The sequence below is a fragment of the Conger conger genome, chromosome 14 (genome assembly GCF_963514075.1).
Source record: "Conger conger chromosome 14, fConCon1.1, whole genome shotgun sequence".
NCBI lineage: Eukaryota > Metazoa > Chordata > Actinopteri > Anguilliformes > Congridae > Conger > Conger conger.
In genome coordinates this window covers 24,616,762-24,636,613 of record NC_083773.1, presented here as the reverse complement: position 1 = coordinate 24,636,613, position 19,852 = coordinate 24,616,762, and the positions used below count along the sequence as shown (strand labels likewise).

The window sequence follows — 19,852 nt, the reverse complement described above, 5'->3', positions numbered from 1 at the left end:
GTAGTAAATATAGTAAAAGCAAGTGCATCCATGTGACGTACTAAGTGGAAAACTGGCACAAACAAATATTTAACTTGACTTTAATGCATATGCCCTAAACTAAACTGCAAAACAAAGTCAGTGAAGTGAACCATACTGCAACTGTGGGACCTTTGAGGCAAGTAGGTTAACCAACTGACGCGGTGGTAGGTCCGCTGGGTGTTTCGATCGTTGTGAGAGAGCAACCAAATGTCAAATGTTTCCTCCTGAAACAGAGAACTGGTAGTCACTTTATCTGCACCTCAGTATGTGACTCAAACGTTTGGTTCCCACTGTCAGAACAGTCCACAGTATATATAAACTCAAGGCTCATTCCACTCTAGATATAGCGCTATACAGATATAATGCAGCACACTACTGTCTACAGCTTCTGCGCATTAATTTAATTAACAGTTTGGCAAGAAACCAGAATTGTGGTGAAGAGGACTGAGCTCATGTGGCAAACACTGCAGAACAAAAAAGGCAGCTCAGGGTCAGTTTCGCCTGGGCTGTGCCACGCACCTCCTGTGCAATGACTACCCCCGCAGGGTAGTCATCAGAAAGGATAAAAGAATTTCATGAAGTACTCAGGCCCTGTAGGCAGCCTGGCTCCTCTGCCCCTGCAGACTCTGAATGGTGAAAGCCTGTACTGCCCCTCAGCTGGATTGAGTCAGCAGGCAGCCTGGCACCTCTGCTTCCGGAACAGTCTGGAGACAGCGGTGAGCTCATCTTTCTATCCGCAGGTCTCACATGCCGAGCTGCAGCTCTGCCAGAGACTGCCTGTTCAAACACCAAACCCTTTATCGCTTCTCCTTTTCATTCTGCTCTGGAAAGTCCCCATACTCTCTGTGTGTGGCAGGCAGGGGGGAAATGCAATGTTGCAATTGAAAGAAAGAGACAAGTTTTCCCATTGGCTTTTTGTTATGCGATTTACAAATGTTTAACAGGGCAAAGCTTGTAGGAATCTGGCTCATAAATATTGCCCTATTTTCACACTGGTAGTATCGCTTTCTGTTTTATCTGAGGTGACAACCCTCAAAGAGACACACACACACACAAAACTGAATTAAAAAGTTTTTAGTTTTGAACCAAAACGGTGACTGATAGTGGCCGTTTTAGCCACACAGGTAGGGACGCTGACATTTCACAAGACTTTCAAAGAAGTAATTGAACTGTGACAAGAACATAATTAAACCTGCACTGCTTCTCCATAAGAGAGCCTGACATCAGCCGAGTCTGGGATTTGCGTGAGGACCACACACTGATGTGAAGTCAAGCCCTTGAACTGCATCATAAAAATGCTTTTTTCTCCTTCAACTCATTAGACCCGCAGCTGAGTCACTGTTGTGACAGAAACGCATACCCATCATCAAACCCACATGCACGACTGCCCCGAAGAGAGACGCACACAGTTCTGTGGTGTTTTTTCTTAAAAGTGAAAAGGAAAATGAAATAGGACAGGTAAAAAATCTCTGAAGGTGCTGTACTGTAGGATCAATGCTACATAACAAAATGTTACTCTGTTCCATAGATTCATGAATTATGAGCAGTCAAACAGAAAACCTTATTAAATCTGATTTAACATGTTCATAAAAGGTGTCATTTATTGCAGATTCAAATTTGACAAGCAAAAGTCAAAGAAAAGCAGGCAGATATGTTCAGATGAATTCAGCTCACAGGCTTCTGAAATCACTTTATGGCAGTATTTAGACAGCAATACAAAGATAACGAGGACCCAATTTCAATCTGGATTTGAGAGCAATCAGTGACTGTAAACAGTGTAAATAATAAATAATTACATCAAATGAAAACTAAATACCAATTTTCCTATAAAGGCTTTTTAAGACTTAAATAAATATGTGTGAGCAGCAAAAATAAATCTTAATCTTCTCCTGGACCCAGACCGCACATCTGAAATGCAAAAGCTAAATCTCAATGAAGTGGGTGTCTGATCTGCAGACAGACTGACTGTGGCTGCCCCTTCATCTAGAAAGGCACTTTAGGTCATAGCTATGGAGGGGCTGAACCTGCTTCTGAAGCATCATGCTCACACAGAAAGAGAAAATTACTTTTGAGGCGCCTGGCCTCTGCACCTGCAAAAAGCAAATCACTGCACACAACAGAGCACAGAGCTGGCATCCTATCCTGCTTATAGTGCAAGGGACTCTAAACCCCAAATCATTCTGACAAGAGAATCATAAAATAGACTTAAGTGGCAAGTTTCATAATTGTAATATTCCTTGTCCTACTGGGTGATACAAAGCGCACCATTTTGAATGCCTTCGCGGCAGTAAAATGAAGTTTCACAGTGTGTGGCGATCGAAATCCATTCATATAAAATCATGTGCAAATATATAATAATAATAATAATTCATCCCTACAAAATTTCCAGCAACCCCTCAAACCTTTCAAATTCAGATTTTTTCAAAATTCAAAGAACCAGATAGGCAATGTCATCAATGTGGTGTTTGTATAATCACCCTGGCATCATGCCACCAAGGAAACAATTAACTGGAAGCTCAAGGCAGAATGGCTACTTTACTGAATCCCCTCTTTATGAAATGTGTGTCTTTCATTCCCTTTCATTACCAGCCACACCTTTGGACTGCACTAAACTGAAAGCACACGTGCACGTACAGACAGACAAAGACAGACAGAAACACACACACACACAGTTGAAGTAGTCACAGAGAAATACAAATAGACCTGCATATTTTGTGCCTTTGAGAAGTCCATAATCAAATGGACTGAATTAACTTTGTACAATAAACAATGTTGAGCCCAATGCATTAAAGGCAACCAAAGTAAATTAAGTCTCATAGAAAGATGAAACAAAGGTGAACAAAAAAAACTTTCAGGTGTTGTTTGGTCAAAACTGTATCACAGTGATAGGTGAGGTTGTGCCCAAAGGACAGGTTTTTTAGCCGAGGAGAGCATCATAGTCAAGGTACCACACCAGCTTCCCTGCAGTGGGCCGGACCCCGGTGATGGGGTACCTCCTCTTTGGGTCGTCCTTCACCCGGCTCAGCTGGGTGACCAGATCGTGCTTGCCCTTGCCCATCACCAGCACGCCCACCCTCTGCGCCCGATTGATGGCGTTTAGGGTGAGGCTCATGCGCTGGTGGGGTTTGACCGGGCTCTCCGTCAGGGCCACAAGTCTGTCCCCGTGGGCCTCCAACGGGGTGTCCTGGAACAGCGATGCGGTGTGCCCGTCGAAGCCCACCCCCAGCAGGACGAAGTGGAAGCTGGAGGCGTTGACCAGCCGGGCGATGTCCCTCTCGTAGACCAGCGGGCCCCCGTCCTCCTCCACACACAGCCGCTGGTTGAGCTGCACGGGCATGGGGTGGGCGTTGAAGTAGGGCAGCCGCACGTGCTGCAGAAGGTGGTCGTGCAGCGAGCGGAAGTTGGAGCCGGGCTCCGTCAGGGGCACGCAGCGCTCGTCCACCGTCCACACGTGGGTGTGGCGCCAGGGGAAGGCGTAGTGGTGCTGGGCCAGCCGCTGGAAGAGCGCCAGCGGGCTGGAGCCGCCCGACAGGGCCAGGTGGAACTGCCCGCCCTCCCTCACCGCCTCCTCGGCCGCCGCCTGCAGGTCCGCGGCCAGCCGGTTGACGAGCTCCTCCGCCCAGGCCGACACCATGTCCGAGCTCCGGAACTTTCCCTGCATCACCTGGAAGCTCTCGGCCGCCCCCGGCCCCCCCTGCGGGATAACCACGGCCTCGCTGACGAAGGCCAGCTCCCGCCCCTGCGCCTGCAGGTCCAGCATATTGCCGTTGGCGGCGCCCCCTGGGTACAGGCGGGGCGGCTGGTGGGACAGGGCGGCGAGCAGCGGGGTCCAGAAGCCCCAGGAGGCCAGGAGCGTCTCCGTGCTGATGAAGCTGTCCTTCCGGCCCTGGAAGATCTGGGCGATGAGCAGGTGGTAGGCGTCCCTCTGTGCCACGGGGGTGTGGATGTGGTAGTCTGACAGGGCCAGGCCGAACAGCCTGAGGTCTTCATGCTCCATCACCTCCTTCCAGCCCTGGGCCACTCCAGCTGGCCGGAACAGGTTCTTGCTGACCAGGATGGCCGGGTACTTGAGGTCGCCGTGCCCAAAGTAAAAGACGATCTGCCGTGGCTTGCAGTGTGCGTCATCCGGGCTCTGGACACAGAAGACCTTGTTCTTGAAGAGGACACGGGCATAGCCCACACGCTCATCCAGCATCTTCCCCGAAATCAGGAAGATGGGAACGCCGTCAAACTGGGAATTGTCCATGTGCACCATAACACCTTTGAAGGACAGAAGCAAAGCTGGGTCAATCACATGCAAGACTACAGTGTATATTTTATTACTGATATTAAAAGCTGATGTTTTAATTAAGTATTAACACGTTTTATATGGTTCTTGCAAGAGAGAGAACCTTTGCCCAATGCTCCTTTTTGTATAAGAATTGTCAGACACGGTTGGGTTAGCATCATTAAAAGTCTTGTGTGAGAAAAAGAGGCCAAGGGAAGTGACCAAGGTCACTAATTTTCAAAGTTTCAAATGAAGACCAAGAACAATGTGGGCAACTGGCGAAAGACAAGCAGGTAACCCATAGTGGTCTCAACCAACTGAACTACACTTTCAGTAATGCAGTGCTGCCCAAAAAAAAAAAGACTACCCTGAAATTAGCAGTAACAAAAGAGAAACTTTAACATTTCCATTTTACCTCTCACTCTTATCCACTCTTAACTTATAATTAGTGCATGAACAAAGGGCCTACATTTGTAAATCAGCAACATTCCAAGTAGCAATTAATGAGAGCGTAATGGTGGGGTTATAACACAGCAGCGATAGGTGATCCTTTGTCAGTAGAGTTAACATGAGGAGGGAAGGTACAGCACAGGGTTTTTTCTTTTTTTGGGGGGGGGGGGGGGTAGATTGGAGAAGATGGTGAAGAGGCGAATAGGAGGAACCAGGATGGAGAAGGGAGGGGGGGGTGAGGGAGAAGGCAGAAAATTATAGGAAAGCCAGTTTCATTACCGAAGAAAGAGAGCGATGTTTTGCAATGTCTGGCTAATGCTGAAGGCATCCATTGTTGGAGTAAAACTAGACAAACAGGCGGAGTAATCTCCAAGTTTGAGGATGAGTGTACTTCATTGGGTTAGCACGGACAGTGAAAGGAGGAAAAGTCACCAGACCTTGGCCATTGGCCAGATCCAGCATCATCGTCTGCTCATTATGAAACCTATTTTGGATGTACCAGTCTGCTGGGGCTAAATCTATGCTTGCGCCAGGCACAGCATGGGCAGTATGACTCATTCTAACCTGGACCCTTTCCAACTGTCCAAAAACATTTCAGTATCACCGGACAACCTGCCATTTTCTTTTACCTTTTTCACATTTTATACAAAATTACTTTTTTACAAAACTTGCCGAGGAAGGAAAAGCTGCCCCAAACTGCCTGGCTAAGCATTGTCTGTAATGCATGGATGAAACTCTCATTAATCAGAGTTCAGTTCTGTCTTATTTTAACTCATGAACGATGAACCCCTGGAGTATGGGGGGGCGGAGTGTGAAAGAGCAAGCGAGACACTCTCTGCTGGCAGTTTGACACTTACAAAATGGCCCCTCGCTCTTGGTGTGAATTTTCAGAACTGATTGGGGGAGACTCCTGTCACAGCGCAAACACCATCCTGAACGCAGCTGAGCCATTAACTCAACCCTTCCAGCCCACGTTCATCACACAAAAAAAGTCCACAGGCTACTTAGGACAATAAATCCGTCAGGAGGGCATTTCTCTTGGTTTGTGTATGGTTCCGCATGGCTGGCAAATGGGTGAGAGATAGGAGGGAAGGAGAGAGGGAGAGAGAGACAGATAGAGAGAGCTAGAGAGAGAGAGAAAGTTGCCTGGCACTATTTTTAAGGGCCTGGATTTAGGCCAAATTAAATCAATTTTGTGGAACTACACATGAAAGGGGAGGGTGGACCAAGCTGTCCCAGTCTGTGCAGGGTATTTTACAGCAGCTCTGGATACATGCACTGCACTCTGTCCATAAATCGTTTGTTTGGATCATTGCTCTTTTATTTGCTAAAAACCCTGGAAACAGATTCAAGCAGCTGGGTTCTTAGCAGAGTGGGCAGCCACATTTTGGCAGCCTCCCTTCCAGTAACCGGGCTGAAAGGCTTTCTCTGGGAAGAGAGACAGAAGAAAAAGAGAAAAACAAACAAAGCTGCCATCGCAGAACTCAAACCTGTTAAAAAGGAAGGCTTAAGCCCGTTTGAGTCCTTCTGCCGACGTGTGGAGTATTGTTTTTCCCTGTTCAAAGCCTGGACCATGTGGGGCGGAACCTACCGGCGAAGGTTGGCGTGAGGCTGACGTGGTCTTTGGTCTTGTTCAGCTCCTCCTGCACCTCCCTGCTGTAGGCCTCGTACTGGCCAATGACGGCGCTGCTCCTCCCCAGCTGCTGCAGAGCGCCGAAGGCGGCCATCTTGTTGCTCAGGCCCTCTTGGCTGCTGGTCCTGTTGGCCGGGACGCCCATGGTGAGCAGCACCAGGACCTCGGTCAGGTGGTTCTGCACAACGTCCCGGATGACCCCATACTGGTCGTAAAACTGGGTGCGGCCTAAAACGCGGCACAATTATCAATGTGTCAGAAGCAGTCTGTCTGTGTCATGTTTTGTTTTAGGTTCAACAGGATTGACCAAAATATTCCATTCAGACCTTTGGGCACAGCAGGACTGATGAGGGATCTGAGGGATCCACCTTGCATTTGGGGTTTTGTTACTGCCAGGAAATGTAATTCCCCAAAATGTGAGAAGAGGTTACCTGACCTCTAGTTTGAATCATCCATTCACAGCTGTACCACATCATCTACAGCAGTGGTCCTCAGAGCCGCAGCCGGTGCTGGTTTCTGTTTTCACCTTAATATCAGCAACCAATTCAGACCCAAGAAACCAGGTGAGGTGAGTTAACTGTGTAATAGACTGCTTGATCAATAAAGTGCTGAGTAACAACAAAAGCCAGCACAGCCTGAGGCTATCCAGGACCAGGAGTGAGGACCCCATCACACCCTGCGGCTCTCCAGGACCAGGAGTGAGGACCCCAGCACAGCCTGTGGCTCTCCAGGACCAGGAGTGAGGACCCTAGCACAGCCTGAGGCTCTCCAGGACCAGGAGTGAGGACCCCAGCACACCCTGCGGCTCTCCAGGACCAGGAGCGAGGACCCCAGCACACCCTGCGGCTCTCCAGGACCAGGAGTGAGGACCCCAGCACACCCTGCGGCTCTCCAGGACCAGGAGTGAGGACCACTGATCTACATTCAATTGGACATGTCCTAAAATATCTTGTGATGTTTTTTGTCTGTTTCTTCAGAAATGGCTCACTATACTGGTGATAAGCACACTGGTGAATGTTGAAACGGCTACCTCCATGAAAAACACAACACACAACACTGCACACAACACAACACACACACACAACACACTGCACACAACACACACACAACACAACAGTAAAGAGCCACACCAGTTAATATCCAGTTTTAAGACTGAACCATTAAAACTTTCTCTATGACCGCATTCTCTGTAACCTCAACTGATATTTTCTTTGGCTGGAGTGAAAACCTGCACAAACAGCAGATCCTCAGGTATGAGCCTAGCCCTGTACCGACAGACTGGAGAACCTGTCTTATTAAGTCACACCCTGGTGAAAACCTTTGAATGAACACACATTTTAAAACATCTTGGCATGTTCAGTTCATGAAAAAAAAAATTATGATTGTATGCTTTATCTGTGGATTAAAACTGACTGGCACAAGGGAGAGATAAAGAGATAAAGGCTATGGACACTGTGCCAGACCCTGTAAGCTATGATTTAGCACTCAGACATGCAGACACACCACACAGCATTTAGCAAAAACAACAAGCTGTTCATCACCTCATGTGTGCAGGTGCCCTGCCTCTATTCACCCAGACTGGGATATTATCAGCCTGCATTAGCAGGGCTCATGAGGTCCACAGAAATGCTCTACTGCCATCTAGTGGCTGCTTATATTACTTTCAGTCTGACTTGGGTCATTTTGGGTCATCAACAGATCTGCTCGAGAGCTATCTGCAGTTCAGTCACATTATTTATTCAGTGACAGAAGAGGATATTTCGCTTTTGAAGTGGAGATCTGAGGGCAATGCACACAGTGCAGACTGTTCCAGATCAAGGTTATTCTATTATTTCTCTATTATTGACTTCTGTAATTCAAAATGGCAAGCTCACACCAACACTGTGAAATACTATATAATCTTAATATTCTTGCATATGTATAAATTCCCCTCCATCAGCACACATGTGCGTACACACGTACATGTGTACACGTACACACACACACACACACACACACACACATTGTAACTGCTGTAAATTTAATTTCCAATTTTGAAGTTCTGCTGATCAGTCAATTAAAATTTTGTTCCACAAGGCAGCCTGCATTATTAAGCTGTTTCTTCCATAATAAAATGGTTCGACTTACAATCAGATATTTCAAAGGTCATTTCAGTTTATTAGCTCAGGACCCATTTATCCTAATAGATTTCTTTTGCAGTTCATTTTATGGAATGCAACGGAGCCTTTAATTGAGAATTAAACTCCACTACAACTGCAGCTCGATAACCGACTGAGCAGAGAGGGGGAAGGCTCAAGGTCGAGCAGGTGGGAATGCAGTCAGGCCCGTTTCTGCAGTGCCGCTCCTGCAGCGTTGAGCCAGTCGTTTGCGGAGTGAAATTAGCCTTTTCCACTGCAGCAGCACACTGCACCGAGGCCTGCTCTATCCCCCGTGGGACCGCCGTGGAGAGAGCGCAGGAACAACGCAGAGAGGTGCGGGGCTTCACTACCAACCAGCTCCTCTGAGCACGCTGCTCACTCCCTCAACTGCCCTGAAAAAGAATGATCCAGAAACTTTTCCAGTTTGATGGATGTCAGCCCAGCTGTGGGGGGAGCAGTGCCGACCCCAACCCCTCAGCGGTCAGCACCACCCCCTCAGCGGTCAGCAGGCTGCGGTGACTTTGCAGGGGATGGGAGGTGGGACTGCGGGAGAAGCCCTGGGGCACATAGCAGTAGTCCGGGAGAGCCGGTAGGTGGACACCTTCTGTTACAAATGAATGTCAGCACAGCCGCTGACGGTTCAGGACGAGTCCAGTTCCGCATGGGACAAGCTGTCTACTGTATGCAGATTAAAAATGCTGAGTGCTTTTTCCGTAGTCCCGTGGTTAGTGCGTCTGCCCTCACCATAACCCCAGGTGGGCTGAGGGCAGGATGACTGGCATAGTCAGACACACAATCACCTTTCTGCTGAGGCAAAGGGGCTGGAATTTTATCAGCCTGCGTTTCAGGAGCAGTTTACACACAATGCCAGTTACTGAGACAGACAGTGGTACAACGACACTGCATGTTATATTATTGTAGTGGTACATGATTTAAGGGCAATTCATATTCATATTAAAATCCTAGGGAATTCTATCAATACCCAATATAATTTTATTTCTGTGTAAAGACATTATATTATAATTTTAGTGGGGCTCAACTCAATAAAGGTCTCAATTCAATAAATGGGGTTCAAATTAGAATAAAATTATCCTGACAAAGTTGACGGCTCAAAATTAAATCAACCAGTAAATATGTTTGCGTTACCTGGCGAGAGCAGGGCCGAGGAACAGGAACAGGACTGGGGTATAGCACAGAGAGGTGCATTGTGCACCCCCCAGCAGTGCGCTCATTGGCTATTGGATGGGCTCCGGTGCATGGAGCAGGATCGATGTCGACCAACAATGAGCTGCATCACAAGCCTGCTGCAGAGAGCGCATTCAGTGACATCTGAGGCACTCAAGAGTGGATTTGCTTGCAAGGGCCGCAAATTTCATCCAAGAAGAACATTTGTACATGACAGTGCAGCTTGCAACACGAATGATGCTAATGATACTGCGTAACAACTCAGATACATTTTGCGTAGATCAGATGCACAATACTACCATTACCTTTCGCATCTAGGGTTTCCTTCAGCACAATTTCTATTCTGTCGATATGGTGTCTGTTCCAGATGGGATCCAGGAACATCCTGTTTTCCTTCCGGAATGGCAAAATCTGGGAGACCACCTTTTATACACATGGGAGAAAAAAAGAGGAAAAAACAGGCAAACAAACAATGCTTAATATCTTCTCCTTCTCAAAAAAAGCCCTTTTTTTCATCTTAATAAAATGGCCTTTAAGCAAGAAAGGCTTTGTCTTAAAGGAAAATAAACCTTTTTTACGACTTACCCAGATTTAGACAAGATGTTTGAATTCATTTTCTTTTTTGTGCATTCACTGGCTCAATTTCCATGTGCATAATGTGTTAATTTAGCATAAAGACTTGAAGGCTATAGGAGTCATTAGCCTACTTCCTTCAAAGTGAAGAAATACACCTCCACAACTCCGAAGCTGTCTTGTTTACACAAGGTGTCATGTGTATTTGAAATACACGTCTAACTGAGAAGTTAGACGGTTGGAACTATAACCCCTGAACACACATGTATCCTCTTCCGTCTTCCGCTGGTTGAGCACAGTGATCCGCACACCTTCTAAAGGTAGTTTTAAAAGGTAGAACAACATTTTCACATTTGTTTTCCTGCACGTGTAGTTCAAATACACGATACACATGAATTCTTTCTTTTAAATACTGTTGTTATTGGACCCCATACAATCTGCACGGGGTGCGAGGATCGGTTTGCCCCTCACTGGAACAGATAAATGCTGAGGTCTCACCTGCTTCCCTAGATAGTGGTCAATCCTGTACATCTCCTCCTCCTTCAGGGACTTCTCCAGCTGTGCGGCGAGGACCTGCGCGCTGTCCAGGTCGTGGCCGAAAGGCTTCTCTAGCACCACCCTCAGCCACGCTCCTTGGGGAGGCCGGCAGGTGCTGTTGATTTTGTCAGCGACGTCGGCGTACGCGAACGCGGGCACAGACAGGTAGAAGAGACGGCCGGCCTCGACCAGACCCTCCTGTGTCGGCCGCTGTCCCATCTCCCTCGAGAGGGCCGCATAGTCCTCTGCCGTCTTCAGCCTCCGATACTCGGCCAGCTTCAGGAACTGGTCCCTGATGATAGCACAGCGGTCCTGAGATAGACCCTGGGGGCACGCCAGGCCCTGCAGGATCTCGAACAGCACTGGTCTGGCCGTCTCTGCGTCGGACAGGGCCCCGCCGTAGAAGGAGAAGCTGTGGCCACTGCTGACCTGGTCGGCGTAGAGCTGGAAGAAGCCCTGCCACAGGTACTTCCTGGCCAGGTCGCCCGTGGCTCCCACCACCACCACGGACACGTGCCCCTTGGGCTCCTTCGCACTGCCAGGCCGAACACAAGCCCCGCCCAGGAGGGTCAAGGCAAACACAACCTTCCACATCGTCTCTCTCGCTGAGCCAGACCGCCTGCAAAGATGGGGAAAATAATTGGATGGTTGAGCTGCTTCTGAAATATTGCAGGTATAAGAAATCTTTCAGTATCTAGGCTTGATTCATGGCTTTTGACTGCCGTTGGAGTTTGTTATTGCCATTTGTCAACATTAATTGTGCCAATGACAGTCAAGGAAGCCATTATGAGGCTGAGAAATAAGAAAAGATTCTCCATGATTCTTCTGTTTACTGGTGCCTGATCACTGCCTGCCACACGTAATCCCAACTCACACAACAGATGTTCAATGAGGCTCAACTCTGTGTAAGGAAACCATAGCGTGGCTGTCATGTGACCCTCATGCAACAAAGCCTTCTCTCTTAAACAAGCAACACAAAGATGTTCGCTATCTCGCTGGAATGATGTCATGCACGGATGGTCCCGTGAGGGTGACAGGTGAAGTCCTAAAGTGATTGTAAAGGGGCTGGTTGAAAAAAATGTCATGTGTAGGTGTGGTCAGGACCGCCTCGCCACCCCACCTTCTTCCTCAACTCCTCCCGAAAAATACCACACACAAGAAAATCGTATCGGAGGAGCAAGACTGGGAGAGTCATAAGGCTGGTAACGGGATTATGGGCCAAAAAATATCACAACCCACACAGCCTTTAAAAATCAATGGCTAAAGAGACTGGCCAACCAGTTTTTGTCCTCTGACAGGAATGGTCAAAGGTGGCAAAGCTTTACTAAATGATTTTTCTCATTCGGTGAATTGTGAGGGATGACATAACATGGCCACATGCCACATGTCAGATGTCTTCACCTACTCTGGACTGTATGATTTCAGACGCTCATTTTCTCCAGTCAAAACAAAATGAATGCTACTGTAAGCCAGTCATAAGTAACATTTGGTCTCATGCGCTGGTCAGCTTGCTGACTTCCCCCTCCTGGAGCATACATTGTTAGCCCCCACCGTTGGCACACATGCCTGTGGGGGAGAGCTAGAGAAGGATTCTTAGAGGCACCTTCTTGGGCCCTGGGGGCCCCCCTTTTCTCACATTCCTACAGGATTTGAGTACAGGAGTACTGGAGATGGCATAAAGATGTTTCATGATAATCCCAGGTCAGAATATAGTGATGTTTGGTGTTATTCTGATTGGTTCAGTGCGACTGGTGTAATGGTCTAGTTTTTGTAACGGTCTACCTTTGATATCACAACCATTCAGGAGCCGAGGGGAAACTGGGCAAAAGCTGTCTCTGTAGAAGCCATGTGTTTTAGCCCCCTGCCATCAGTGAGGAGCCTGTGAGCTGGGGGTTGACTCTGGTTCTGGTGTGTGTCAAAAGGGACAAAGGACAATACTGTTTGTAGTACCTTTTGAGGAGTTCCAGACCAGTGATGCCAAGAAGATAAAGGATAGATATATGGTGGGTGGATGAGCGGTTCCCGGGCAATTAGGCCATGTGGGCCATTAAAACTCCCGGGAAAAGAATGTGCCTAACATCTTATGATCCCACACCTGGTCACTTCCAGGGGGAAAGACTCCGGGCAGTACCACAGTGCCCTCCTTTGGGCACTGCTGTCATTACCCCAGGGAATACTCTCTTGGATGAAAACCTCAAAACTGTTGTTTAGATGGTCAATAGACCCGGTACAATATTGTAAACATTGCCCATGTGATCCTTGTTGTATTGCAATATGCCCATTGTAGTAATAACATGAATTACATGTAAAATGGATACACAGGAGGGAGGTTTCATGATAAACATTAGGATAATCTGTTTGGTATGGATGTGATCCAGTAAAGTCAAGGAATCAGATGAGATACATTTCATACCAAATGGATTTTAATAAACCATAGTTTCAATAACTCAAGGGAAAACCTACACGTCCTCTCCTGGTAATCATCTCATTTTCCCTACTCAACAACCCCCAACGGTGGGGGTCTAAATTCCAGATTTGACCACCCCTCCAGGTTGATTTATGGCACTGCCGCCTGGTTTCAAACGTATGATTTGGCATAAAAGCAAGGGAGACAGACCAATCTGGGAAGATCGTATTCGGCTTCCCACACAGCATATTGTACGTGTATGTAAGTATCTTTGTATACTTTGTATATGTGTGTAGCGAAAGCAGGCTGGGTAAGATTTCACTCTATTCTATTTATCTTTAATTTGTCTATTGACTGTAATTGACTGTTTTATTCTACGCTAACTGCCTACGTCTGGAAATAAATTATTTTGTTTGTAACTTGCGTGATCTCCATGACTCTAATTCATCTTGTACCTTTTCAGCCTAAATTACAACTGAATATTGAGGGGGACAATGGGGACCAAGGACTGACCGATCGGCAGTCCCGTGGTACAGGTGATAGTTCTAACCTGTGAGGCCAGCAAGTTTCTGCCAACTTAAAGGGTCGGTTAGGCACGGCTCTTGTGATTTGACGCGAAGGGAACCCCTGGGCTTTACAGCGCCGGTTCCTGTCAAATTATCTCTAAGGAGCCCAGTTAATGCTGCGCCGACCTGGGCTCGCAACTATCATGACAGTGTTGCATGTATTGTGTTGACTGGACCCTCAGCCTCTGAGTTCTACACCGAACTGAGATATTCAGCAATAATGTTAAATCGCGAGAACATATATTGAGTAATAGTGGCGCAGGTACGAGTCGAGTGTAATCACTCCCGAGGTTCGCGTAAATTCCAAACCCAAATTTCTAAATTATATATCTTAAATGGAGTCAGATAAACGAGTGGAACGAGAGTAACCACTAAGCTTTCAAAACGGCCCCGTTTACGAACGGAGAATATTAGGAATATTACTGATCTATTTCAGGCCAGTTGTAAGCGGGATATGGGGCAGGTCAATCCATATCCGACCCGTGGCAACAGACCCAGTATATTCCTAAACATTGTCGTGTCTAGGAAACGACAGAGTCCAAATCTTCAATTTGTCGAAAAACATCTTCGCGAGGGAAAAGACGACACCAGGCAGCAAGATCTTCAGGAAAATCAGACTTTATTAGCACACGTGCATAAAGCCGGATCAGCTCTCCAGAACTGAACCCCGACTGGCATTTGTACACCCATTTTATACACAGTTACTCCACCTACAACTCCTCCTCAAACCTCATTCTGGCAAATCACCCACACTTTTCTTATCGTAACTCCTCCCAACGCTCCTCCCACAACGTCATTGTGGCAAATTGCCAATGGTCCTTATGCTCTGCCAACTCTGTACAAAGTTCAGGGCATTCTGCCAACTACGTGTCCTCACTTCACCCCGCACCTGCTCTTGGCAAACTACCAGACCTCATAAAGTTCTGGATGCCCTCCCTCTAACACGTCATCCATACACGTCACTCTGTATCTTTCGCTTTTATAAGACGAACTAAGCAGCAGTAATCATTGAAAATATACAGACAAACTAAACATTTCATTAATATTGACTTCTAATATACTTTTCTAATCTACAGACATACTAAACATTTGATTAATTATTCTCTTCTAAGGGAGTAAATGTAAGTAGCATTCTTTGCTCTCATTTCGACAGTTTTCACTGTGGTTTCTTGCGTTTTCATAAGCTCAGCTATAATTAATGTTCTAGGTCAAATAGATACACTCCTGGCATAAAACATCGAGAGTCCTGGAGAAATCAGCTGTACAGTCATATCTCACTCTGCCCGTGTCCTTGACAGTTTGGTCTACACAGTTCAAGACGGGGCCCCCCCCTGCCAGCTGGCTGGGCTCACCGTGTAATCCTAGCACAATTTAGCAGTTAATCAGTTTGAAACTATACAGGGTACATATCATACTTTAATACAGATATATTGATAAACTTTTAGCACACATCGTCGAGAGTTTTGGAGGAACCAGCCTGCTCACTAAGGTGGAGTCTGATTTTGACTTGTGATTGGTTATCATGCTTTTAGGAGGGAGATCTTTCGTTCTGTGAATTTTCCCCTACAACATAATTGTGCCCTATTCGTGTGCGGAGTTTGATAATTAAAATTTTTTCATTCACTTCTAAACAGCCAGGAAAGAACACGTCGTCCCTTCACCTCCAGCTATTCCCTCATTAGTCTAGCTGTGCAGGTTCTACACTACAGTTGTGTTTACACTCTTCACGCCTCTACATATTCATAGCATGATGAGGATAAAAAGCAACACAAGGTAGTCTGCAAGCCTCCAAGTAGTTATGCCTGTTCAAAATATATGACAACGTAATGTATTCATTACGCCTGTTGCTCTTCTCAACTTTTGTGTCCAACTAATGTCCATTCTTAAGACTAGTTTGTTCAGTCACAACATAATCATTGGAGGATTAGTCATCTACACCTGGCATAGGCAGACTGCAGGCCCCAGATTAACCGAAATTTATCTTGTTTGATGAGCACAGTCCTACTGGCTGAACCTTTGACTCCCAGGGCAAAACAACAGGCAACTGTGCATCATGGCCTCATAGGGCTCAGACGCCCCAGTCAGCAGCAGAGACAGGATTCGGTCTGCTCTACAGGGCCCATTTCTGGGCCGAGGATAACTGCTTTCACTGAACATCTTCCCAGGAGGGTCTTAATTCCCCCACTTTTCCCACTCTCCCAACCTAAAATGCCGGATGGAAACCGGAGGAATCGGCTAACATGGGAAGGGGCAGGGAACACCCTGGGAAACCCTTTCACATGGTGATGTTATAGCGGAATATACACCCTCCCAAGGGAACTCAACCACAATCTGCTACTTTGCTGACCCTCTCTGATGTTATCAGTCAAGTGAATTTCACTTGTAATCGACTGGTTCTCTGCCAAAGAAGTAGCTTTTGGAAGGAACTGAAGTAACCTGAAAAGACACCTAAGTGAAAAAAAACTTTACAGCCACTGCTACAGTATATGTCATGAGGCAATATGCAAGTTTTCCCTCAGGAAAAATACACTTGTTAGACCAGCTTACATGACTGAATATAGGACACCAAGTATTGTCTAACAGTATGCCAGAGGCCTGAGATATTCTTATAAAATAATTACATGAGGTTTATGAGGAGAAGAAAATCAGAAATGTGCCGTTTTCCACATCACCCCAATAAGAACAATAAGAACATTTATACGGAATTGCAGTCTCTGCCCTGCACAAGATACAGTTCCCACAGTCAAGATTCAGGTCAGGACTCCATCTGTAGGCCTGAGTACATCCAAAAGGCAACAGACATGTATTATACAAGCCAATAAAATAAAATAAAAAGTGGTTTGTGTTAAAAAAACAAAAAAAAAACATCAATGGCAATGGCAATGTGACAACAATTGTTGTCTAATAAGCATCAATTAAAAAATAACAACTTCCCTAGTCTCCCCTCACAACATAATTTGTTGTGAAATGCATCATGAATCAATGACAATAAAAATATATATATTGTACTGTATGTTGTGAAGTAGAAACCCCATTAGTTCAGCCATGCCAAAAAATGCAAAGTATTCACAAATCACACCACACTTCCTGTGATTCTGAAAAGGACACAGTGAAATATAAATGGCTATGTACATGAATACCTACTGTGCTGCATTCTATTAAAGCACAGACTATTGCACGGTTCTGGTGCACGTGGCTGTTACATAGAGAAAGGACATGCACACTGTTCCTTATCAATGAGGTTGTACAATCCTCCGTGGCCATGTAACAAGATTAGGCTTTCACTGCTTTTCTACCAAAACATTGACCCACTTAGTGCTAATTAAGTTATAAAATACAAGAGGTTTTTGTCAGTTGGATGACAGAAGACAGAGAAAGCAGTGCTGATTTCGGAAGCTTCACAGTGCAGATCCATGCCATTCTGCACACCAAAGCTGATATTTCTGAAATAGGGCAGAGATGCCAACAGGAATGGGCAAATTCCAAAATGGGGGATAGGTACAGTACAAATTGAGAAAGATATGTTCTGGGAGAAATAAATGTTGATCACAGTTTTGCAGCAGTTTGATGCATCTCAGAGATAAGCCAGCAGTGCTTTATGTAAGAGCTCTCCGTACCAGTCCACAGAAGAACTTTCAGCATTCATCACTGTTGCAAAATCACTGTCCAAACAACCAGAACAGCTGAAAGCAGACTGCACACACAGCAAGCAGGGAAGGTGCCCAGAAGCTCACCTAATTGCAGGCTTCTTTTAAGTTTATTATATAGGCCTATACAGTACAAACAGCACAGCTGTCACATGCAAGTGGCCCAGTAGGATTTCCTCCTTGCAACATCCAGACCTCCCAAACACACAGCACTACTCAAACACACTTCCAATAACACACACTGCTGCTTTAAATGTAAATAGATTACGAAAGCTGAGACACCCATTCTGGGTCATTCAATTCCAGCCAGATAGTTACAGGTCATTTCCTAAATGACCCAAAAGGTATCACACTGAATTTTTTTTTTTTTCATCGCTTGTTTCAAACTGTCTAGATCCAGTCAGCTATGCCAGAAATAGTATGAAAGCCATCTTCCACTTACATATTCATATGAAATATGAAATTGGCACGATACTTATTGTAAGTAAGTATATTAATAGTATAATTCTTATACTTCTGGAATAAGCACTGGGACATACTATAAGGTTCATTTTCTGAAAATAAATATTTACACAAGGATGTGGGAACCAATTCCGGTAAACACTGCTGAGGAGCCTTCACAAAATAAACATTTCTCAAGGGACAAAACTGTGCAGCCAATAGATTTACACAGCTGATCACACAGAAATCCAGAAAACTAACTGACAGGTTCTACTTTGACAAATATTAAAACAGTCAAGGTTTACACAGCAAAATCAATAAGTCAATAATTGACATAATTACCAAAATTGATGCAATTTCCCAGCAGATATTTCAACACTTGTCTCAAGGGCACAGTAATAATAGTGCTAATGATGAATCAGTTATTTAGCTGATGCTTTGATCCAATACGACTTAGTTGATTAGACTAAGCAGGGGACAATCCCCCCTGGAACAATGTGCAGTTAAGGGCCTTTCTCAAGGGCCTTTCCCAACCCCAGCTAGCCATGTACAGTATTAATAAACTGTCCATGCAAATAGCTTGCTTGCTAGCAAGACTGTTATCTGTCTATATGATATTGTTACTTGTTGAAGACTAGCTGACTAGTCACGTTGGCATGGAGTAGAAAGACTCGGATATATCTGTCAATTGACTTAATTCTCATAGAATAATAGTACTAATAGAATAGAATAAATGCTTGCTAAATATTTACACAAACTGCAGAATATGGATGAATGAAATGTGTTCAACCTGTTATAACGGCACGAGTGATAGCGGCACGAGTCTAGTAACTCAAAGGTTGTGGGTTCCATTCCCAGCAAATTAGTGTTGATATGTTGGGAAGTTATTCTGTAAACACAATAGGCGACAGTTTGCCGATACCAAAACCCAAAATCGCTTATGTCTAAAGGCTCAAGTCAAAAATGACTTATAAAATATGTACCAATTTGCCTAAATCTGAACCAACAATGAACCGATTGATGTACTAGCTCAAAGAACGAGACGTAGCCTATGAGTAAAGGGGCCTGGCACCCGCCATTCAGAATGTAAGAAATCCGACAAAATGTACCTGTTACACATTTAAAAAGTGTTACAGCCAGATGCTCGTTGCGCCATAGATGCCACTTTAAAGGCAAAGGGACGAGCAGGCTCTGCTTCACAATGGCAAGATGTCTAACACATCGTCCACCTGTCACCGAAGTAGCTAGTTTGAACAAATATGAAACATTAACAAACACGCGATAAACGAAGCGTTCGCTAACAGTAGCCTATTTAACATCTCAACATGAAACGCTTCAATAACTCCTAAACAGTAGAAAGTAAAAGCTCATCTGAATGGTGTGAAGCCTACCTGCCCGGACCGCAACGCTGATCGAAGTGACATGCACGCCTGTGGACAGGAGATGTGGGCTTCCTAGTATGTAGTCACATGACAAGGATATCCGGGCTAAATCGTGAGGTTAACAGACTTTACTGTTAAGAATCCATTTAACGTTTTGCAACTGTACAAGTCAGACCGTGAAAAAGTTATAGGATTTGTACTTTTTTGCAGTAAGCGTAACGAAAGACAATTCAAACAAAACATCTGTTGTGTTCGATGGAAAATTAAAAATAGTGCGGGCGGTGTCTTGACACAATAAACATGCAGCGTTCAGGGTCCAATGTGTCGATACAATTTAGCTTGTCTTGGTGGAGCGAGTTCCAATTTCTCATTTTTCTTGGAAATGAATTTTAAATCAATGCTTAATCAACTGTAATGCTTGGGGTGATTATAGAGATAGACTGGAGAGATCGAGGACCCTATTAAATAAAGCTTTTCAGATTTTGTATGGATAACAATGAACCATTACATTGTTGCTGAATCGTGTAATCCGATGCAGATAATGCATGCTTTGCAAAAATATAAATTTTCTCCAGAGAGTCAGTTTTTACGTTAAAATCTTGAAT

General features: G+C 45.4%; 1 protein-coding gene across 1 annotated transcript; it reads right to left on the bottom strand.

The window, feature by feature from the left end:
• Window positions 1–1,595: 1,595 nt before the first annotated feature.
• h6pd (hexose-6-phosphate dehydrogenase (glucose 1-dehydrogenase)) lies at window positions 1,596–19,308 on the bottom strand. Its single transcript, XM_061219776.1, has 5 exons — window positions 19,257–19,308; window positions 10,766–11,423; window positions 10,000–10,117; window positions 6,330–6,599; window positions 1,596–4,281 (listed from the first exon to the last, which is right to left on the bottom strand). Exons 2-5 carry the CDS (start codon window positions 11,396–11,398, stop codon window positions 2,939–2,941), a joined length of 2,364 nt encoding a protein of 787 aa, XP_061075760.1. The 5' UTR covers window positions 11,399–11,423; window positions 19,257–19,308; the 3' UTR covers window positions 1,596–2,938.
• Between the last annotated feature and the right edge of the window lie 544 nt (window positions 19,309–19,852).

What these genes read in the sequence shown, in the direction of transcription:
- h6pd (XM_061219776.1), bottom strand. Translation starts at nt 11,398, where the DNA reads ATGTGGAAGGTTGTGTTTGCCTTGACCCTCCTGGGCGGGGCTTGTGTT. An exon ending in ACCACTATCTAGGGAAGCAG is followed by an intron (nt 10,118 to 10,765) that starts GTGAGACCTCAG and finishes TGTGTATAAAAG; the next exon opens with GTGGTCTCCCAGATTTTGCC. An exon ending in CCTCACGCCAACCTTCGCCG is followed by an intron (nt 4,282 to 6,329) that starts GTAGGTTCCGCC and finishes TGTCCTTCAAAG; the next exon opens with GTGTTATGGTGCACATGGAC.